General features: G+C 38.1%; 1 protein-coding gene across 6 annotated transcripts in view; it reads right to left on the reverse strand.

The window, feature by feature from the left end:
- CLEC16A (C-type lectin domain containing 16A) overlaps positions 1–21,788 on the reverse strand; it is a 260,297-nt gene that overhangs the window by 166,131 nt on the left and 72,378 nt on the right. For all 6 annotated transcript variants that reach the window (XM_075179808.1, XM_075179805.1, XM_075179807.1 and 3 more), the window contains 7 exons: positions 21,335–21,461; positions 14,197–14,297; positions 9,478–9,600; positions 7,910–8,019; positions 7,319–7,363; positions 6,028–6,078; positions 3,690–3,818 (listed from right to left, as the gene is read on the reverse strand). In XM_075179808.1, the coding sequence (XP_075035909.1) occupies positions 3,690–3,818; positions 6,028–6,078; positions 7,319–7,363; positions 7,910–8,019; positions 9,478–9,600; positions 14,197–14,297; positions 21,335–21,461 (686 nt within the window). The remainder of the gene's footprint in view (positions 1–3,689; positions 3,819–6,027; positions 6,079–7,318; positions 7,364–7,909; positions 8,020–9,477; positions 9,601–14,196; positions 14,298–21,334; positions 21,462–21,788) is intronic.

The following is a 21,788-nucleotide window of genomic DNA, read 5'->3' on the forward strand; positions in this document are numbered from 1 at the left end:
AGCAAAGATGGTCCAGCCCTAACAAGCAAACAATCTAAGAGGTGGGGGAACACTTAATATATAATATAGTGAAACAACAATTGTATCTGTTGGTGGAACACCGTTATAATTACAGGATATGCGCTACTGTAGTTACTGGCTTTGGGCTGTTGGCGATTACAGGCACTGTGCTTAGTACTGGCTCCGGGCAGTTGGTGATTACAGGCACTGCGCTTAGTTCTGGTTGATGATTACAGGCACATTGCTAGGTCCTGGCTCCGGGCAGTTGGTGATTTCAGGTGCTGCTGCGCTAGATCCTGGCTCCGGGCAGTTGGGGATTACAGGCACTATGCTAGGACCTGGCTCCGGGCAGCTGGGGATTACAGGTGCTGCTGCGCTAGGTCCTGGCTCCGGGCAGTTGGGGATTACAGGCACTATGCTAGGACCTGGCTCCGGGCAGCTGGTGATTTCAGGTGCTGCTGCGCTAGGTCCTGGCTCCGGGCAGTTGGTGATTTCAGGTGCTGCTGCGCTAGGTCCTGGCTCCGGGCAGTTGGGGATTACAGGCACTGTGCTAGGACCTGGCTCCGGGCAGCTGGGGATTACAGGTGTTGCTACGCTAGGTCCTGGCTCCAGGCAATCGGGTAGTACAGGCACTGCGCTTTGTACTGGCTCTGTGTGGTTGGTGATTACAGGCATCAATAATGAAAATTTTACAAACAATCTCATATCATCGATATATTTGGTGGCATGTGGACAGCAGTTGGAGACAGCTGCGCTTTAGATTAGCTGTGTGTTTAACCTCCCACAAAATCATCCTCCAACAAATGTAAAACATGCAATAATTTGTGAATGCAGTGGGAACATATTGCAGTGGTGCCAAACAGTACCATCACACCAAGAACAAGATTGTTTTAGAAGATCTACTGAATACCGTCTCATTTGGACATAGTGAGTTTAACAGTTGTTCCTGTTGCCGTCTCTATTTCCTTCTTTGTGATCTCTTTTGCCTCCTTGGTGACTGCAGCTGCTACCGAATATAGAAAACAACTATACAAACTAGCAGATTATCACAAGATGGCCTGTGCAGCGCAAATGCATCCTATACAGCCAGCAGAGGAAGGACACTCAGTCATGATAAATGGTTAAAGACAGTTATAGTTATTGTTTTAAGATTTGTACAATGACTGGTTCATGTTTCATGTCTCCGCTTGCTGTTGTCTTTCCTTGTCTCAACTGTACTACTCCACCGGGAGTTGAGGTGTCATGGAAGACTGCTTTATTACTGGAGGCTGATAATGCTGCTGCCTAACAATAGTCACCTACACTTTTCCCACTATCAAATACAATTGTTATTTTGCTGCCTTATGTATCATGGGTTCTTCATACCTCTTAGATTTGTAAGCTCATTTGGACAGGGACATATTTACCTTCTGTTTCATGTTATTCTATGTAATATGTTGTGTGTCATGTCGTGATATTTCAGGTTCATTACTTTTCTGTGTATAGAGAGTATGTTGGGAGAACCAGATTTTTAATTCAGGATCTGTATAGTTTCTATAGTGTTATGGTTATTTAACATCTCTATTAGTTTAGGGGCAATGATTAGGAACTCATTCCTACAATCTCAATATTATTACATATGATAGTGCCACAAGTTTAATATTAGCAAAAGGCAACTGTACCCTGACAGATCATGTTTATTAGAGATTACAGTGGCTCTATATGAAAGAGTTTATGGACTTCCATATTTAATACAGTGTTCTTGCTGTCCGGCTATTACAGTTAGGTTGTGTGTATGTATATATATATATATATATATATATATATATATATATATATATATATATATATTACACACACACACACATACATATATATACATACATACATACTAGAGATGGGCAGGCTCGGTTCCCCGAGATCCGAATCCATCCGAATTTCGCCTATCCGAGTACCGAGTCGAGCAGGCTCGGTACTCTCCTGCCCATTCGGAATCAAAATCGAGGCAAAACGTCATCGTGACGTATTCGTATTTCTGAGCTCGGTTCTCGCGAGATTTGAAAAGCATAAATACCCGCCTCCACAGCAATCCATCGCCATTTGACAGAGGGAGAGAGCAGGGTTATATCAGCTCAGGGACAGAGCAATAGTTGGACACATTATTGTTTCTATTCTATACAATTCTAATATTAATACCAATTGTTACAGCAGTAAGAGGAGGATAGAGGAGGTTTTTTTTTCAATTTCTGGCACTCAAAGTGCTTTTGGGGTGTCCCATATTTCCCAGTGTTTACTGTAATTTTTCTGGCTGTCAAGAGTCATATTTGTCAGAAGTATCTATCTAATACAATTTTGGCACTACAAGGGCTTTGGCCTCATTAAAATGGATTCAAAGCAGTCCACATATGAGCAGAATCAGCAACCCGGTTCTGTCACCAGTCCTGAAGGTAGTGTTCCCAGTACGTCATCTGGGAAAGGCGATGTCAAAATACATAGTCTTTTTAAAGCAGGTAAAAAAAACACACACCAAAAAAAATTTACCGTGTTGAAGCGAAAAAGAAGTGTAGCTGAGGAAAAGTTAAGTGCCGATAAAAAAAAAATTGACAACATGCCATTCTACACACGAAGTGGCAAAGAAAGAATGAGGCCTTCGCCTTCCTCTATTAGTGGCAGATCCAAAAAAGTTACCGAGCCTTCTTCTTGTACGGTCACTCGTGATCAAGCAAGACCAAGTAATTTGGAGCCTAAAAGTTGTGCACAACTACTGTTACACGTCAAAGCCGAGCTGCAAGAAAACACTAAGGCATTAGAGGATAATGTATGCTCTGAATCAGAAATGACAGCAATCCCTGTGGAGAGTCCATCCAACAGGGGTATGTCTAATCGTGAGCATTCTGTTAGTGACAGTGTACCCATAAAGAAGGGCCCTTTCAGCAAATCTGCTGATGTGTGCCTGAACAGGCCGAGTGTAGCCGGTGATACACAAATTGAGGATGCCACTTTGGAATTAGAAGAGGATGAGGGGGAGATTTGTGTAGGTGACGAGGGCACTAATGATGATATTGATGATTATGATGCAGACAGATACCAAATTACCTTTCTCAATTTCTATTTATATTCTAGACTCTATAACGGCTGAATAGTTGGGGGGGGGGGGGCGTCATAGACAGCCACCAAACTACCCTGGTCCATTTATTTTGTATATTGTTCAGTCTATGCAGGCTGATTTTTTTCTATTTAACTACAAGTGGAGGGTGTAACATACACCCAAAGATGATGGCTACATTGCCAATCAAAGATGGAGGGGGAAGACAACCAGGTTTGTCTGTATAATTTGCAGGCAAGTGTTAGAATTAAGGATGGCCTACCAGGGATTAAACTGTTTTTTCATAATTTATTAACTTTAGAATTACCTCACTTATCCAAGAAACTGGTGGAGCACTAAATTAGGTTATTTCAGACCAAAAAATGTTTCGTTTTTTTCAAAAATAGCAAAACAAAACCAAAACACGCAATGGCGGTTAGGCAAAACCAAAACCAAAACACAGGGGTCAGTGAGCATCTCTAATACATACACATACACACATATAGAAGCTCCTATGAAAATATTTTTTCAATGTCTGCTTTTTAACTAAGATACTATTAGCTATACAATTAATTAATATAAATTTAAAGTTTTTTTAAGGCTTTCATACAAGGAAGCAACTTACTCTGCGTGTTCTTTCAACATCTCCACAAGGCAAGCGCTTTACAAAATCTATGCCGGTCAGAGGGGTTCCGGTTGGAGGTAGCAAAATAGACTCGTCCATCATCAAGTATTCTACATTCAGTGGTTTGCTCTAGGGAGACAACAGAAATGAAGCATTTTCATTTGAATGTACATCCAACTGTTATATGAAGATTATTCATATAGCTAGCTCACACAACATGGCTTCTTTTTCAGATATTATACTATATGAAGGACAGTAATAATATTATAAAATACATTTGTATCATCTACAGAGATTAGTCATTTGTTTTACTTGCTCCTCTGTTCTCCCAGTTATCCTGGTGTAGATACAGCAGCAAATCTAGCATTGCAATTACAATTTATATAAATATGCATTAAATATTTATTCATGTAATATAGGATATTCAATGTCAAATTAAAATCAACAAGTTGGCAACAATTGACAATTTTAATATGATGTAGTTGAAAACAGCAGTTACAAGAATAGGTAACCTGAAAGATAGCAGACGCTCTAAAGTTTTTTGAATCATTTGGTGAAATCCTATTGAGCGATCGAACATTGAATATTGTGTTTTAAAATGAAAAAACAACATAAATGTAGCAATGAGGAGCTGAGCAAGTGCCATATTATTTGCAATAAAACTCCATTTCCCCTCATTTTACTCACTGAGGTGTTTATTGGCTACCTCCAGGAACTAGCCAACAGGTGTTTCAAGTAGTCCTGCACAGGAGCAGTAAAGTGACACACTCCAAGCCATTAGAATGTAAGCTCTGTCATCAGCAGGGCCCTCTCTACCATTTGTTTTCATGTCTGCCTTTATTTTACCTACTTTGTCCCTGTTTAATGTATGCCCTGTTTTCCCACTGTCTGCCATTATGGGGCACTGTGATGCCTTATAAATCAACAACAACAATGGCGAATAAGGGGTGTGTGCGTGTATTTAGTGCCCACCCACTTCTTCATTGCTATCAGTAGTGGGCTGCAGAGACGGGCAGGCAGAGTATGGTGCCTGGCAGCTCTGATCGTGTTTAAAACAAAATCATAGAGTGGTCGGGCAGGGTTATCCGTTTGCCTCTCAATAGTCCCGGACCTGCACATAGAGAGCAGCCGCCTCATACTTATGCACAACTGCATCAGAGTTTACGGCAAAGCGCATGTATTTGCATGTCAAGATAGCCGCGTCTACAGAGGTAAAAAGTTACCACAAAGCGAGAAACACCCCTTTAAATATATCTTTATCGTCCCTTTATAATCATTTAAATGGTAAAAAAAACAAGATTAAATCTAATACATACATACATATATATATATACACACACATATATATATATATATATATATATATATATATATATATATATATATATATATATATAAGCATTTGGACACAAGCCAGGCTTTGCTGTTGAAATATGTCATCAACTGTAACAAATGAAACCTGGAATAAACCATATATACACTCCCAGCATTAATGTAAAAGATTGCCCTGCACATACAGTGCTTCAGGTGTCTGGCAAAGAACTATGGGTTGATGTCCTAGGAGTGCCCCGATTCTTTCCATTACACCTTCCCTTTCTTCTTTTTCGCTGTAAACCATGTTGTAGGTGTGAGGATGCAACCTCCAGTGTAAAAAAAATAAATATATATATATATATATATATATATATATATATCTACAAAACCAGTTTGGTAGATATTCACAATATTATATATTTTCCTATTAAAGATGTTTGTATACCTGGTACGGTCAAAAACCTCCCCTTTTATATTGTATGCTGAAACTCACACAACTCAATACAATAGTTCATCGTCATCATCATTGTTTATTTATATAGCGCCACTGTACAGAGAACTCCCTCACATCAGCCCCTGCCCCGATAGAGCTTACACACTAAATACTCTAACATATATACACACAGACTAGGGTCAATTTGACAGCAGCCAATTAACCTACTAGTATGTTTTTGGATTGTGAGAGGAAACCGGGATGCCCGGAGGAAACCCACGCAAACATGGGGAGAATATACAAACTTCACACAGATAAGGTCATGGAATCGAACTCATGAAAATTTAAAAGTGTGGGAGGAAGATGTAGTCAGAAAAAAAATGAAAATCTGAAAATTTTAAAACCTTTAAAGCAAATATAGAAAATTAGAGTTATCTATATAGCAAATTAATTTGACATTTAAAAAATGTGCCACAAAATTCTCCACCAAAGTAAGGAATGAGCCAGAAAGGCCGCAAGACAAAGGAAAGTGAGCAAAGTGCCAATGTGCAATATGAAGCCAAGATCTTTTAAGGTTGCTGGAGGACTCACCATCATGCTCCTGTACTCATCTTCAAACATGTCCAAGAAAATTTCCTCTCCCTAAGTGCAAAACAATAAAGAATCTACATTATTCAATGACAAGCTTCTCAGTTTGCTAAATACCACATTCTTTAAACTCTAGTCCGACATCTGTTTTGTGTTTCTACAATTCACGTATATTCTTGGTACAATGAAAGAATGTTTATTTTCCCCCCATCTTGGGCACAAGACAATTCTTTGAATATGCAGATATAATGTGTGTTTTTCACATCTTACTTGACAACACAGCAGAAGGTTAAACTAAAACCCAAGATGAAACAAAAGACACTGGGTAAATGAAATCGTATAGTAGTACTTGAACACTTTAGCTTTTACAAGTATTTCACTTTATGTGCAGTCACTGCAATAAAACAGTTTAAGCACAATTATAGCAAATATATAACAACAAAACACAGAAACAAACAAACTAACTGCTGGGAATGATTAAACATTCACTGGATAGGGCTGCATAATATGGGGCTTTCTATAACTAAAGAGTAAAAAAACACACACCCCTAATAATATGCATATTGTGCTCCAGAACAAATTTTTTTTTTTATTGATCTACAAATGAGAGTGAGGTTATTCTCAGAAATTCCGGACAAGTGTTTATTTTAGAATACTCTGTATGCATGCCAGTGGTAATGGTTTTCTTGCCTTTCTGTAACCTCCAATAGAAATATAAAAATGATTGCGCTACAGACATCCACCAGTGGGTGGACTGACCCATACATACAGAATCTTTAAAGAGGCATATTCTACATGCCACAGGCAGCAGGGACACAGCCAGGACATGTGGAAAATTAAATTGGTAATTTGAATAAAATCAAAAAGTATTATTGCTGTATGAAATAACCAGGGTTTCCAATTAACGGTGACATTTCTGAGATTAGGATGTTACCTAGTATCAACTGAAAGAAAAAAAACCCTAAGCCCCAAAAGCAACAATTATGTTTAGGTGTTATATATTTTTTTTCTCTGCTTTAACTTTAGCACAATCACATAGCAATGCGAATCTGCTTAAAGTGTTGTGAAAACTAAGGATTTTTTTTTATTGTCCAGTAATGATGTCCCTGCCCTTTAGGGCATCAGGTGCAGACTGCAGATAAATAAGCTTGTTCTGTACAGTTTACCAACAGAAAAATTCTGTTCAGAGACAGATAAGCACCTAAGACTACCTATAGACTATTAGTTAATTTAACAAACTTTTTGCAGACAAACCCTTGCTTTTTTGCCAAAAAGTAAATGTATAGCGGTATACCTTATAGAAGTGGCGCAGTAGGTGAACACTTTCTTCTCTTGCACCCTGGAGATGAACAATAAGATAGAAAAATATAAGTTTCCTATACTTCAACCAGTAAATGCTTTAATACTGCAACAGAGGGGAATCTCTCAAATTCACTAAAGCAAAGGAATCTGCATATTTATTTTAAAATGTTAGAATAGTTTATGCTGGTCCATATAAAGTGATATTACTGGCAAGAAATTTCAAACTGGTCCAATATCACAGCATGACTCCAAAACAATCAACAAAACAAGAAAGATCAGTTTGAAATGGATTTGATTAAATTATTCTGGGCATGCCTTTAACTACTATCAGCAAATATCAAACATCTTTCTATGTGAGCGCTTAACAGTCACTGCAAGAACATGGGTTTCATTCGCTCAGGATCAGAACAAATGGCCAAATCTATTTAATTTGACCACACACAGCCAAAACCGGTTGTTCAATGCTTGGGCCAAGTGGATGGATAGGATCATGTGTGGCCAAGTTTTGTTAAAGCGGTCCTTCAGCTTATGTTAGGAAGCATATTTCAGTTTATGTAGGGACAGGGGGACAGGTAGGACTTACCTCCAAGCAGGCTAGGTGGACATCTTTTATAATGCAGTCACCATCAATTAGAACTAGCTGCTTCAGAAGAATACATGCAAGTTCCAAGGGAGCCAAACGTACTTTGCCATCTGCAACACCACAAGAAATAGATTATGGATCTGCCACTGTGTGGTAATTAGGTGGCAATTGTTTTATATGTGGAAAGGGTAGATCGGTATATAGATGCTGTAAATAAAAAATAAAAAAAATGCTGTTCGCATGGATGTTCTGACACTTAATGGAAAGTGGATAATTCATGGGTGAAGGGATCACCTGCATTAGAGGTTCATTCTAACAAGCACTTTTTCAGGAAGCACTCGAATTGCATTACAAATGGAAAGCAACATCAGTAAACCGCTTGTAAAATACCATTAAAATAATGATGTATTGATTCCAATGCAATGTTGTATATGTGATCTTAACAGGCAGCAATTTAATTTACAACACTGAAGTGTCCTCAAAAAAATTATGCACATATAATTTGCTAGTTGTCACTCTGAAACACCTATTATATTACAGAGCGACACAAGTATTTTCTGTTTAAAAGGCATGGTGCTGGACAAGTCCTAAGCGTCCAGTCATGGATTTTATTTTTACCAAGTCTAATGAGAAGCATTTGAAAGAGCAAAAAAGAGCTCTTGAGATATGCTCAATAGAAAGCAGATGATGATAAAGCAACTAGATAGAGAGGAGGTAACTGTCAATCACTTGCAGTTCTCCACTATTCAACCATGTGTGTTTTCTCTGAAAATGAATGACAGTTATCTCCCTCAGACCACAAATGCTACCAAGTTATTTATTTTAGATTAAGTTTTAATTATCACCTCCAGCATCTGTCATTTAGTGTAAGCTGTGGTTGACAATTAGTCAACATTAAACCATACAGTTAATTATGGTGTTGTAAGTAATATGTATCAATGGTTTGGTGTTTAATGTTAAAATTATGCATGTAGAAACTGTACAGCATGGGCTAAGCAATGGGAGCGAATCACCCAGCGTTAATAGCTTGCTACATCTATATACAATCATATATCTATTTTTGTTGTATACTCTGAAGATGTCCATGTAGCTTTCACATTAGTAGCAAACATGACCCAATTGTTACATATGATTATTTACACAAACATATGCAGAGTATTTTTTAATATATTTATTGTGATCCTTTCTCAAGTCTCTTACATTTTTAATTGCTTGCACGCCTCCAATTAAGGCAGTGAGGGTGTTGTTCTTATAAATTCAGAGAACAACCTATCCAACCGACACCTTAATAAATAAGTAATTCATTCAACTACGTAGAGTGAATACAACATTCAGATCATGTGTAGAATACTAGAGTATAAGATAGAGGAACACCTCTAAGAGACTGGTAAAGGTTTGTAGAAGAATCAGGTGCCATCTATATCAATACACAAGATTTCCAAAACATACAGAACTTCTACATAAGAAATGAAAAATGTCATTAAAGACACAGAAAGGGCATACAAGCATGCTGATCATCTCAAAAATAGAAGTGTATCCATCCAACTGTACCAAGACAAGCCACTTACCTGGATGCGCTGCTTGGTTCATTATCCTTATTAACCTTTCTACTAACACATGGTTGTAGGTGCGGTTTCCTTTTGCTGGATGCAAAGACAACTGGATGTTTTCCAATTTAGTAGGTTCTATTCCTAGCAATAAAAAGAAAGGCAGCAGAAACTGAAAACATATTGCTGAGAAGGGTGTTCTGTTTGTATGGCTAATGACACACGGGTGCTTTGAATGCCGATATTTTTCCAAATAAATAGCAATAGTGCTGGTAGCACCCAAATCACTCCAAGTTGACACACCGAAGTGAATGGTGAAATCTCACCCCAACACATGGCAGCAAAGCATGAGTCTGTGTTTCCCATTTACTTTACACCAGCATATAGGGACATGAACACTATACACTTGGAATTTTTAGTTGGAAGCACCTGTGTGACACCACCCTAAGGCGCTCTGCAAATTGTGTTGCATAGATCTCCATAAAATTGTATCATTTCACAAGTTTTGTTATTTTATCTACTGTACTGTTTATATATTTATGTAAATAGAAGCAGCACACTATTAATTAACACTGATACAAAACAACAATAGCAACTAACAACTTCACTTCAAATAGTTTAGGGGTCTTTCCAGACTGTCACAATCTCTGGTAAATGTGGCATGCAATAGGAAAACTTCTGAAAAAAAATTAATAAGAATTCATAAGAATGAAGAAGATGGTGCCTAACGCCAACAAATAACTGTCACCAGAATGGACATGTCTAGTATAACAGAGGTAGGGTACATACTCACTGGGTTTTGCAATGCATTTTTTTCACTGCAAGTTAAAACGCCTGTAAACCATATTATGTTTATGTATGGGTTTGGTATGCATTTTATCAACATTTCTTAAACATACATATGTTACAAAACAGGAAGTTATCTTGCTTAAACTAAACACATATGGAAATGCATATGTGCTCCTAAAATTCCTTTTATAATGCTTTCCCCATTGAGATGCACAAAAGATTTCAAAATCTGCTGCTCAAAATAAGGCACTAAGGCTCAACACAAGTTAATTGAAGGCAAAAAGCAAGAAGATATGGTCTCATCTGATATAATGGTTTTATTTTCACATTGTACTAATAATGCTTGTGAAATACACAATTTTAATGCCACGTGTACATTGATTTAAGAGGAGTCTACTGTTGACCATCATACTTTATATTGCACTCATCTTGAAGGCTACAGTGCCTTAAAAAAGTATCTATCCCCTATACATTTTCTCACAGAATTTCCTGGAATATTTTTTACAATTGGAAATGTTATTTGCGAGTCACATAGTCATCTTCAGAGTATCAGAAAGATAATAAAGTGCAACAAATTCATTTTAAATAGAAAACTTAAACATTTATTAAGTATTAAACCCCTCAGCCAACACCTCTGGCCGCTATTACAGCTAGTAGTGTTTTTGAAAAAGTCTCTAACGTTGAACACTAGAATAGAGCAATATTTGCCCATTGCAAACCTGCTGAACCTGGGTCAGCAGCAACAATATTAATGTTCATCAGACAGAAAGATTGAAGCCTTCCCACAATTGTTTTATTTATTTTATTAAAGGTCAGGACTCTGACTGGGCCACTCAATAATATCTTTATTTTAAGTTACTCCAGTTTTACTCTTGCACTATCCTATGGATCAATGTACCGCTGAAATATAAACTTCCTCTGAGTTTCTACCACTGCCATACTTTACTGTCGGGACGGTGTTACCTGCAGTTTTTGATTTGTACCATATATTCTACTTAGCTTTCAGGCTAAATAGAAATTGTTGTGGCCACATCTCTGAAGTATCGTTGTAAGAAAAGATATGACTTTCAGTGAGGGCTTCTTCCTTGTGACCCTCTCAGAATGGCCTTTTGTGGAATGCCTTGGAGATTGTTGAACATTTACATTATATTCCAATGGAGCATCTACTTCTGAAACAGTTGGCTTCTCAAATAAGAGCAGGGAGCACCCTGAACTAGCAAGTATGACTGTAATTTTATATTTCTCCCACTTTTGTACAATGGACTGAAATGAGCTCTGGGCTGTCACGAGCTGCGGCGGTACTCACAGCCGCCGCGGCTCGCTTCCTGTCTGCCCGAGCGTCCCGGCCGCCACCATGACGACCGGGACGTCACTTCCCTCCAACTTCCGACCGTTGCCAAGGCAACGGCCGGATGCCTCCTCAGCGCCGCGTCTCGGCGGCCGGATGCACAGGCGCACTAGAGGCAAGTAATCAGATTCAGCCAGTGTCTGAATTAGCAGGTATTAGCCTGCAAGTGGGGATTTCAGGGCTAAGCCCTGATTGGTCTTTCTAAGTATCTGGCAATTAGCCTGCAAGTGTGGGACAGGTTCGGATTGGCTCTTGGCTGTATTTAAGACAATGAGGTCTACTGCCTCATTGCCGGTTATAGTCTCTGTATCCAGCCTGCTGTACCTGCTCTCTGCCCTGTTCCTGTCTATTGGACTTGCTGTTGTTTACCCGTGTATGACCCTTGGCTTGGATTTGGACTTTGCTTGTGAATCTCGTGACCCTGACCTCTGGCTGGAATACCGACCTCCCTGTCTGCTTGTGACCCTTGACCTCAGCTTGTATACTGGTACTGTTGTCTGCTGCCGGCCCCTGACCTCTGCTTGGATTCCACTCCACTTGCTTGGGTTCTCCCCAGCCGGTACACACTTCACGACCCTCTGTCAGTCTGCAGCCCAGTCTGTCCCCACCATCAGGGGCTCCAGTGAACACCTGACTGGCAGAGTAGATTCCGAGTTGTGTTGTGCCGGCTGGAGGGGTTCCTAACATGGGCGACATTCTTTGTCTTTTGATCACCTTATACATTTCCCTGAATTTGTATATCTCTATGACTTGTCTAGAATGCTCTTATGCATTATTTTTTAAACTTTTTTCCCCTTTGGAACAGCTCTACACCATGCTCTAAGATAGGGTTTGTCAAATAAAGTCCTCAGCGAGCCCTAAAAGTGCATGTTTTCCTGTATCTCCTTGCTGGAGCACAGGTGTATTCATTAGGGACTGACACATTGTAACAGATCGAGTTTTGAGTTTGCAATTACATTTGTGGTATGGATACTTTATAAAACGAATTCATTTCCGTTTTTCCTTTTTTTAGTAATTGTAAAGGTTTTGTAAAATGTATTTTGATTTCACATGGTAGCTTGCAAGTTAGTTAAAACCTAGTCTTATTTTCTCACGGTTTGTGTTTGCAATCCTAAAGCGATGCAGAATATGCTGGAGATATATAAATAAATGTTAATAAGGCTACTCAATACTATGTGGAACATTGGCATTTACTTCAATCTATTTCAAATTCAGAATATGCAAGCAACAAAACCTGAAAAATGTGTTGGGAGCTGAATACACTTTCAAGTCACTATGGATGATCAGAGTAGTTAGCGCTAACACAGTAACAGGCATGTGTTTTGTGGGAATTCTACATTTTCTGCTATGTTTGGCAAAAAGCACATGTTAATCTGTAAGTACACTGCTGGCAAAAGCAGTATGATTTTATTATAATTCACAGGGTTATCATTTAGTAGGTCAAAGAAACAGGTCACTGACCAAAGTGTAATCTAGAAATGGTTTATAGTGCTAATTAAACCGTTCTGTTTCTAAGAACCTGACCCAGCAAACCTATGTGAGAAGTCACTCTGACCTTTTAATTCAAAGTCTTTTTGTTCAGAGAAAATGGAGAACCATGACTAAAAAAATTTAAAAAGAAAAGAATGTAATCTCACAATAAGAAGAAATAACAGGAGCTACATGTGACTAGGCTGTTGAGGTTACGAAAAAAATAAATAAAAAATATTACTTAATGCTGACTCTCCATCACCCTTAGAACTACTATGATTTTGAAACAGAAAAGCGGGACACTCATGAAACAGCACATTTCATGTTCCGTTCTTTCTAAAATAGTCATCCCTTTCTTTATATTTGGGTTTTTGGTGATAGGGTGGTAGTTGTATGTTATAGATGTTCTAAGTCCCATCAGTCTGACATTGCAGGCAGAATTCAGGCCCCTTACACATGTGGTATGACTGCATGATTTTGATTGGGTGAAATTAGCCAACACAGTTTTGGTCAAATTGAACAACAAAATTGCATATATGGAAACCGTAGTTACTGCTCCATATCTCCTTTTTGGTCTGAGCATTCTGTGCCCTACTCTGTTTCTACCTCTTCAATGTGCTCCACTGACCTCTCCCCACATCTTTCTATGGTACTTCATCTTATTCTGAAGAGAAAAAGGAATTTGTGTCTTCCTTAGCTGTGTAGAAAAGCATAGTTTTATAATCAGATCAAATGTTTGTTGCAGAACTTTACAGATTATAACATTACCAGCTAAATTTCAACATGCAGTATTATGCCTTATAGTACAAACAAAAGTCAGCTATCTTCTGTCTATCACCTCTATGCAGCCTTCCTTCTGGGTGTCTCACTGGCTCTAAACACCCTATTTTTATTTCTGTTTATTGATGTTGAAATGGGACATGGATTAAAACAGGAAGCTGTCTTCTTACTATAGAGTGCTGTGGTTTTTTACAGATTTGTCTCACAGTACTAGACACAGACTCTCCAGCGTCTGTGGAACATCATGCCCCAGGATGCCAGGGCAACACATTATTTCTGCGCTTGGCCATATGTCAATGCATTAACAGGCAAATCACAAGATAATATCTACCATTTTTGTCCTCATTACTTACCATTATTATGAGACATGGCATAAAGAAGACATAAGACAAACAGAGTATAGTAATCATCATCTGAACATTCCAGTGTACTGTAAACCATGTCAAGGAAGGGTCTGTGAAAAAAAGAAATTTAGGAAGAAAAACTCAGAAACATGATATCGGGTACTTAACAGAGACAAATAGAAAAAAATAAAAAAATACTTGAAACATTTCAAATCCACAATGAAGAATTTACTTAATAATTGTGTGCAACCATTAAATAATCTACTTATCCAAAATAGAAACAATAATCTGGTAACACGCTCGCAAGTGCAGCTATATGTCTTGCACCTACGTGCAAGATCTCAACCAGAGCCCCACCCTCCCAAAACTGCCCCATCCATTACCCAGTATATAAAATGCAGCCACTGTCTAAAGCTATTATATACACACACATTTCTCGCTCTCTCTCTATAATATATATATATATATATATATATATATATATATATATATACACACACACATATGGGGGGGGGGGGGGGGGGGAGAGGAAGCGAGATTGGAAAAAGGAATATAGCTCCCAATAATGTAGTAGTTAGAAGGTCCGGTCCAATGTAATAAGTGATAATGAAGTCACTGGATGTGATGAAACGCGTCAGGACCCATAGAAACAGCACACGTATCAGACCACGCCCCCTCGACATCACAGAGTCTCCTTTGGCGTTCTGAAGCCCGAAAACGACTGATTGCAGCTGGGACACTCATGTGCGGTACTACTATGGCGTGTATGAGAAGGAGTGGATGCTGAGATAAAGAAAGCTTTAGGTGAATCATTTCACATTTCGAGATGTGAGTGTTTTTAATATTTTTATTGGAATAAATAGTATCAACGGTATTGCACCACAATTTCCTCTCTTTATCTCTCTTCTCCTATATGCAACATCCTTGGTGAGGAGGAAACAAGGCAATAACAAAGAGGAAGTGCGGACAATATACCATAGTGGTGTTTTGAAGTGCCAATTAATTTTTATGGATTGGACATTTATTATGGACAAATAATGCACAGAATATATGGTATGGAGTGAAATAGACATCTATGTATAAAAATGGGTACCAGATATGATGCACTATATTATTGTGGTGTGATCAAGGGAACCCACATTAGATATTGTCTGAAGACCTGTCTTATAACCCTTGTGTATGGAATAGTCCTTCCCCTGTTGTGCCCAGCTTCTCATTTTGCCCCTTGATTTGTGTTTGTTTGGAGAAAACAGGCTTATCTCCGTGTGGGGCAGCGGCAGCATCCAATATTCCTTTCCCCAGATTCCCACTAAGAGCGCTTACCAATCAATATATATAATAAGTGATAATGAATACGCGTCCCAGATAAAAAAGTTTAGCACGTCTTATGTTAAGGTCCCCGGTTCACGAACATGCATCGCGGTGGGCTCCAAAACATATAGAGGAAGGAGATAGAATATCACAGATAGTGTGTTATATTTTATAACTATCAATAGAACACCACTTCCACGAATCGTGTGTGTGTGTGTGTGTGTAATATATATATATATATATATATATATATATATATATCTCAGATCACGAAGAAAACAAGCTTATTTACAGCAACGTATTTCATCCGTTGTTGTCCAGAAAAAAAATAGGGATACCATAAAGTGTAGTATATTCACATGAACATTTTACTGCACATACAATATAGATTTTGCACTTAGAAAGAAATAAAAAACATATTGCTTATCTGAACTACCAATCTGGTCAGATGGTATCTGTAAAGTCCCTCTTGGTGAGCAGATGTTCTTGTTCCACAACCTACGCACAAAAAGTTGAAGACGACTCCCCAGGGCTTTACAGGATTCAGCAATATTACAAATGTACAAAATGAACTCTAACTATAGTTCTATACACTATAGGACACAACAGCACTATAGTGCCGCGGCTTTATGTGCATGTGCGAGTCTGCGGCAATATCGGAGGCAGTTCCCAGAGTTAATTTGTCCACAGTAAGTGTGTCTGACATTGATCATATCCCTAATAGGTGTAACTAATGTAATATAAGTAATCTGGGGCCACTTGTTAATATTGAGCATGTTGACGGGTACTAAAAACACAACCACTACATGCTTAGATCTGAAAGGGTTTGTGAAATGCAATCATTGTAACGTGTGCAAATATGTAAATCCTGTTAAGAAAACATTCCCCAATCATAAAAACAGTAGGGAATTTGGGATAAAAACTCATGAACTGTCTTTCCATCTCAGTGGTATATTTATTAGAATATTCCTGTGGCTTGAAGTACGTGGGGAAAGCTAAAAGTATCCTAATATTACATATACAAGAGCACGTGAGAAACATAAAGAATAAGATTGAAAGCCATTCAGTATCGAAACATTTCCTACATAAACATAACTCGGATCCATCACAATTAAATTGTAAGACTCTAGAAGAGGTGAAATTGGGATCTAGAGGGGGAGACTTACAAAAGAAACTCTCACAAAGAGAAATGCATTGGGTCTATGAGTTGGGCACCCTGTCACAACAGGGTATGAATGAGAGTTACGAAATAGTACAATTTTTGTGACCCCACTCTGCCCCACCCTTCCTTGTGCTCTGTTTGGCATTCTAACAACACTGTGGTTTGCTATTTTTACTTCATTTATATTATTTTGCAATTATTATTAGTGCATTTTACACTGCAAAGTGATTTTATACTTACACCGGAGAACAGTCTATCTTGTCCTGAATCATAGTGATATTTTTATCACTACTTTAGCACCATTTTATTATTGTTTTATCTATTTCTATATTTTATTTTATTTTTCCTGGAGTTGGTTTTATAGTGGCTATATGTATATTATCATATTTTATTGTTTAATTTATGTATTATTTATTCTAAGTGCCTCTGGCTTTGTGCCACATTTTTATTTTTTGTACATGTTATTGTTATATATTTATTATGTATGATACTATTATATGTAATTGACCTAATTAATAGGTAGAACAGAGGGCAATAAGTATAACGGTGCCCACATCCAAGATGGCCACCATTGCAGCTTCTTTATCAAAATATTAACAAGTGACCCCAGATTACTTATACTACATTAGTGACACCTATTAGGGATTAGATTCATGCCTCACACACTTACTGTGGACAAATTACATTGGAAACTACCTCCAATATCGCCGCGCACTCGCAAATGCGCAGAAAGCCACGACACCTACTGTGAAGGGGCAAAATGATGACGCCCGTTAGTTAACACAGATATGCTGGCTGTACTTTCTATATGATATACTGCTTTCCCTCCTGATGAAGCTTCTAATAGAAACGAAACGCGTTGACGCTGTGAACTATAGTTAGAGTTCATATTGTATATTGTAATATTGCTTCTGAATCCTGTAAAGCCCTGGGGAATCTTCTTCAACTTGCCAGTGCAACATTGTTTTTCAGACGCCAACCTGGTTGGCATTCTTGCTATTTATCCAGTTCTGCAGTGAAGTCTGCATTCTGGCTCCAGCCCGATTTTCAGCAATCTGGTTCCATTCCGGTCACAGCAATCCAGTTCCTGTTTGCTCTCCCTTGCTGGTGTAATCACCATCTGCACCAGTCCATTCACTACATGCAGAGAAACATTATCAGGCCACCCAGATTTGTCCACGTAGTCCAGCTCCAGAGACACTCGAGTCTGGGTACAGAAAGATCCTCAGGCGTGACACACGATTAGTGGAAGTGGTAACATAGTTGATGAGGTTGAAAAAAAGACACCAGTCCATCAGCTTCAACCTATTTTGGATCTCCTTCGATCCCTCACTTATATTTGAAATTGATCCAGAGTAAGCAACCGCCAATCTGTTTCAATTGTGAAAATCCCCCCAAGACCCAATATTAAAGTCCTATTTTTACCCTATATCCACTACTATCGTTCATTTTAATTAACGGTCGTATCCGTGGATACACTTTTCCACCAAAAAATTGTCTAACCCTTTCTTAAACATATCTATTGAATCTGCCATCACAACCTTCCCTAGAAGTGAATTCTATATCTTGACTGCCCTTACTGTAAAGAACCCCTTCCTTTGCTGGTTGTAAAATTTCCTCTCCTCTAACCTTAGTTGGTGACCACGTGTCCTGTGTATAGTCCTTGGGGTAAAAAGTTTTCATTAAAGTTCTCTGTATTGACCCCTAATGTATTTGTACATAGAAATCATATCTCCTCTTAGACGCCTCTTTTCTAAAGTAAACATGCCTATACTAGCTAACCTTTCCTCATAATTTAATGGCTCCATACTCTATCAATTTTGTCGCACTTCTCTGAACCCTTTCTAGTTCATAATTATCTTATTTATAGAGTGGTGCCCAGAACTGTACTGCATATTCAAGATAAGGTCTTACCAACGATATATACAGTGGCAAAATTACACTGTCTTCCCTTGCATCTATACTCCTTTTTATGCATGCCAATACTTTATTTGCCCTTGCAGCTGCTGCTTGACATTGAGCACTATTGCTAAGTCTACTGTCTACAAGCACTCCCAGATCTTTTTCCATTATAGATTCTCCTAAATTAATTCCATTTAATTTATAGATTGCGTTCTTGTTTTTGATCCCTAAATACATAACCTTACATTTATCAACCTCATATTCCATTTGGCTGCAAAATCTTCCAAATTATTTAAGTCCCTTCGTAGAGAAGCTACATCTTGCTCAGATTTTATTACCTTACAGAGTTTAGGGTAATCTGCAAAAATAGAAAGTTTGCTCTCTAAACCATCACAAAGGTCATTAATATATTAAACAGGAGTGGCCCCAGCCCAGAACCTTGAGGTACATCACTTAAAACTTTTGACCAATTAGAAAATGTTCCATTAATCACAAATCTCTGTTCCCCATTCTCTAACCAGTTTTCGATCCAAGTACAAAAGTTGTTTCCTAGACCCAGTTCCTTTATTTTGTAAACCAACCTCTTGTGTGGCTCTGTATCAAAGGCCTTTGCAAAATCTCAGCAGACCACATCTACTGTGCTGCCCTGGTCTAAGTTTCCACTAACTTCCTCATAGAAACTAATTAGATTAGTCTGACATGACCTATCCCTCACAAATCCATGTCGATTCCAACTAATAATCTTATTGCGCACCAAGTAATCCTGAATACTATCCCTTAATATACCTTCCACTAGTTTCCCCACTATTGATGTCAGGCTTACAGGTCTATAATTCCTTGGATGTGATCTCGTCCCCTTTTTAAACAACGGCACCACATCTGCCAATCCCTTGGTACTGAGCCTGATGAGATTGAATCTCTGAAAATTAAGAATAGCGGTCTAGCTATTTCTGAGTTTAGCTCCATAAGAACCCTTGGGTATATTGCCATCTGGACCTGGAGCTTTATTTATCGTAATATATATCGTAATATGGACTTCTCCCTCTGTCAACCAAGTATTAATTAATGGTATGGTTTCATTTCCATTTTTATGTATTATTCCTACCATTTTTTCCGCTCTAGTAAATACTGAAGAAAAAGTGTTTAATACCTCTGCTTTTTCCTTCGTATCATCTATCAATTCACCCATCTCACTTTTTAGGGGTCTTATATTATCTTTTTTTTACTCCTTTTGCCATTTAAATACTTAAACTTTTTGGGGTTTGTCTTACCTTCTTTTGCAACTTGTTTTTCATTTTCTAATTTAGCCAAACTAATTTACTTCTTGCATGTTTTATTACATTCCTTGTACCTACGGAAGGACTCCTCTGACCCTTCAGACTTAAACAATTTAAACGCACGCTTCTTACTTTGCATTTCTTCCCTTACCTTTTTATTTAGCCACATTGGTTTAGACTTAATTCTTTTACATTTATTTCCCATAGGAATTACCTTATACATGATTGTTTCCGACAACATTTTACAGACAGCCCACTTTTCAACTTTTGGTGTTATATTGATAGCTATAAAAGATAACACACTATCTCTGGTATTCTATCTCCTTCCTCATATGTTCTGGAGCCTGCCGTGATACATGACCATGAACCTGGGACCTTAACATAAGATGTGCTTTACTCACTTCTTTATCTAGTACGCATATTCATTATCACTTATTACATCGGACTGGACCGTCTAACTACTATACTATAGTGCACCATATTCCTTTTTCTTAGCTGTAGATTTTTCCGGACTTACCAACCGGTCTATTGGAAGCTGGCTGCCACTTGTACATAAGAGGATGTATCAAAGTGTAACACTGTATGGACAATCTTCTTGCATCAAAATGTTGGGCTAAGCGCCATATGATATCTTGTTTTTTCTGTGTTTAAATTATATATATTTATACATACATACATACAAACATAATATTGATATATACTTATATATACATACAAACATAATATTGATATATACATACAAACATAATATTGATATATACTTATACATACACACAAATTATTGATATATATATATATCTATATCTATATATATCTATATCTATATCTATATATATATATATATATATATACACACACACACACACACACACACACACACAAACACACTTTAATATGGAGCTGGTCCCTAATTTGCAGCCATAGCAGCTTCCACTCTTCTTGGAAGGTTTTCCACAAGGTGTTGGGGTGTTTATATGGGAATTTGTGCCCATTCGTTCTGTAGAGCATTTATGAGGTCAAGTACTGATGTTGGTCGGGAAGGCGTTGACCCCGCTCTGTGATTTTACGTGGTCTTCTGGTTTGTGGCCGAGTTGCTATCGTTCCTAAACGCCTTAACTTTCTAATAATATCACTTACATTTGACCATGGAATATGCAGCAGGATTGAAATTTCACGAACCGTCTTATTGCAAAGGTGGCATCCTATCGCTTGAAATCATTGAGCTCTTCAAAACAACCCATTCTACTAATGCTGCATTACATTGACCATACTTAATTTGACAAAAAAAACTGCATCTCCATCTTGCAAAGTTGCAATGATATCCATAATTTTCTCTTAATTACCATTTATAAAGCAATTTACAATAATTAGTACTATGTCCTAGAACTTAGCAACTGAGTCAGTATTCTTAAACTGTAACATCATGATCTACTCAACACAGACCGTGTGTTCCTCTCCATTGTGAGCCCTGCGTGCTCTCTTACGTTCTTGTTACCTGTTCTCACTTGCTCGTGCTGCAGCAGCAGCTGCACTCTTCTCCTCATCTGTTGTGTTCTCTTCCTGTACCACAGACACAGACTTTTCGGCTGCTTTTGATTTTTCCATAATCACCATCTCTATTTCTAAATAACAAAGATAAAGTTGCTATTTTTACAGCCTGCACCAGATATATTTATTTTGCTGTGAAACTCAATTTCTCACTTATTTGTTTCTAATAAGTTTACATTTATATGACAGACAACATGCACATGGCTGTTTCTACAATGCTGGGCATTACAAGTTTTTTAAACAGTGATGGGCAAAAGGCGACCCTCCAACAATGGCCCCAAGCTCCTCCCTGCTTTATTGACAGATTTGTTTAATGTAGCTTGTAACACTTATTTAAAATGCCTGAGGATATGCCATTACAGATAGGTGTCTCTTTCTTTCTTTAAATGTTTTGTTTTAAC

The sequence above is a fragment of the Mixophyes fleayi genome, chromosome 7, assembly GCF_038048845.1.
Source record: "Mixophyes fleayi isolate aMixFle1 chromosome 7, aMixFle1.hap1, whole genome shotgun sequence".
Classification (NCBI taxonomy): domain Eukaryota; kingdom Metazoa; phylum Chordata; class Amphibia; order Anura; family Limnodynastidae; genus Mixophyes; species Mixophyes fleayi.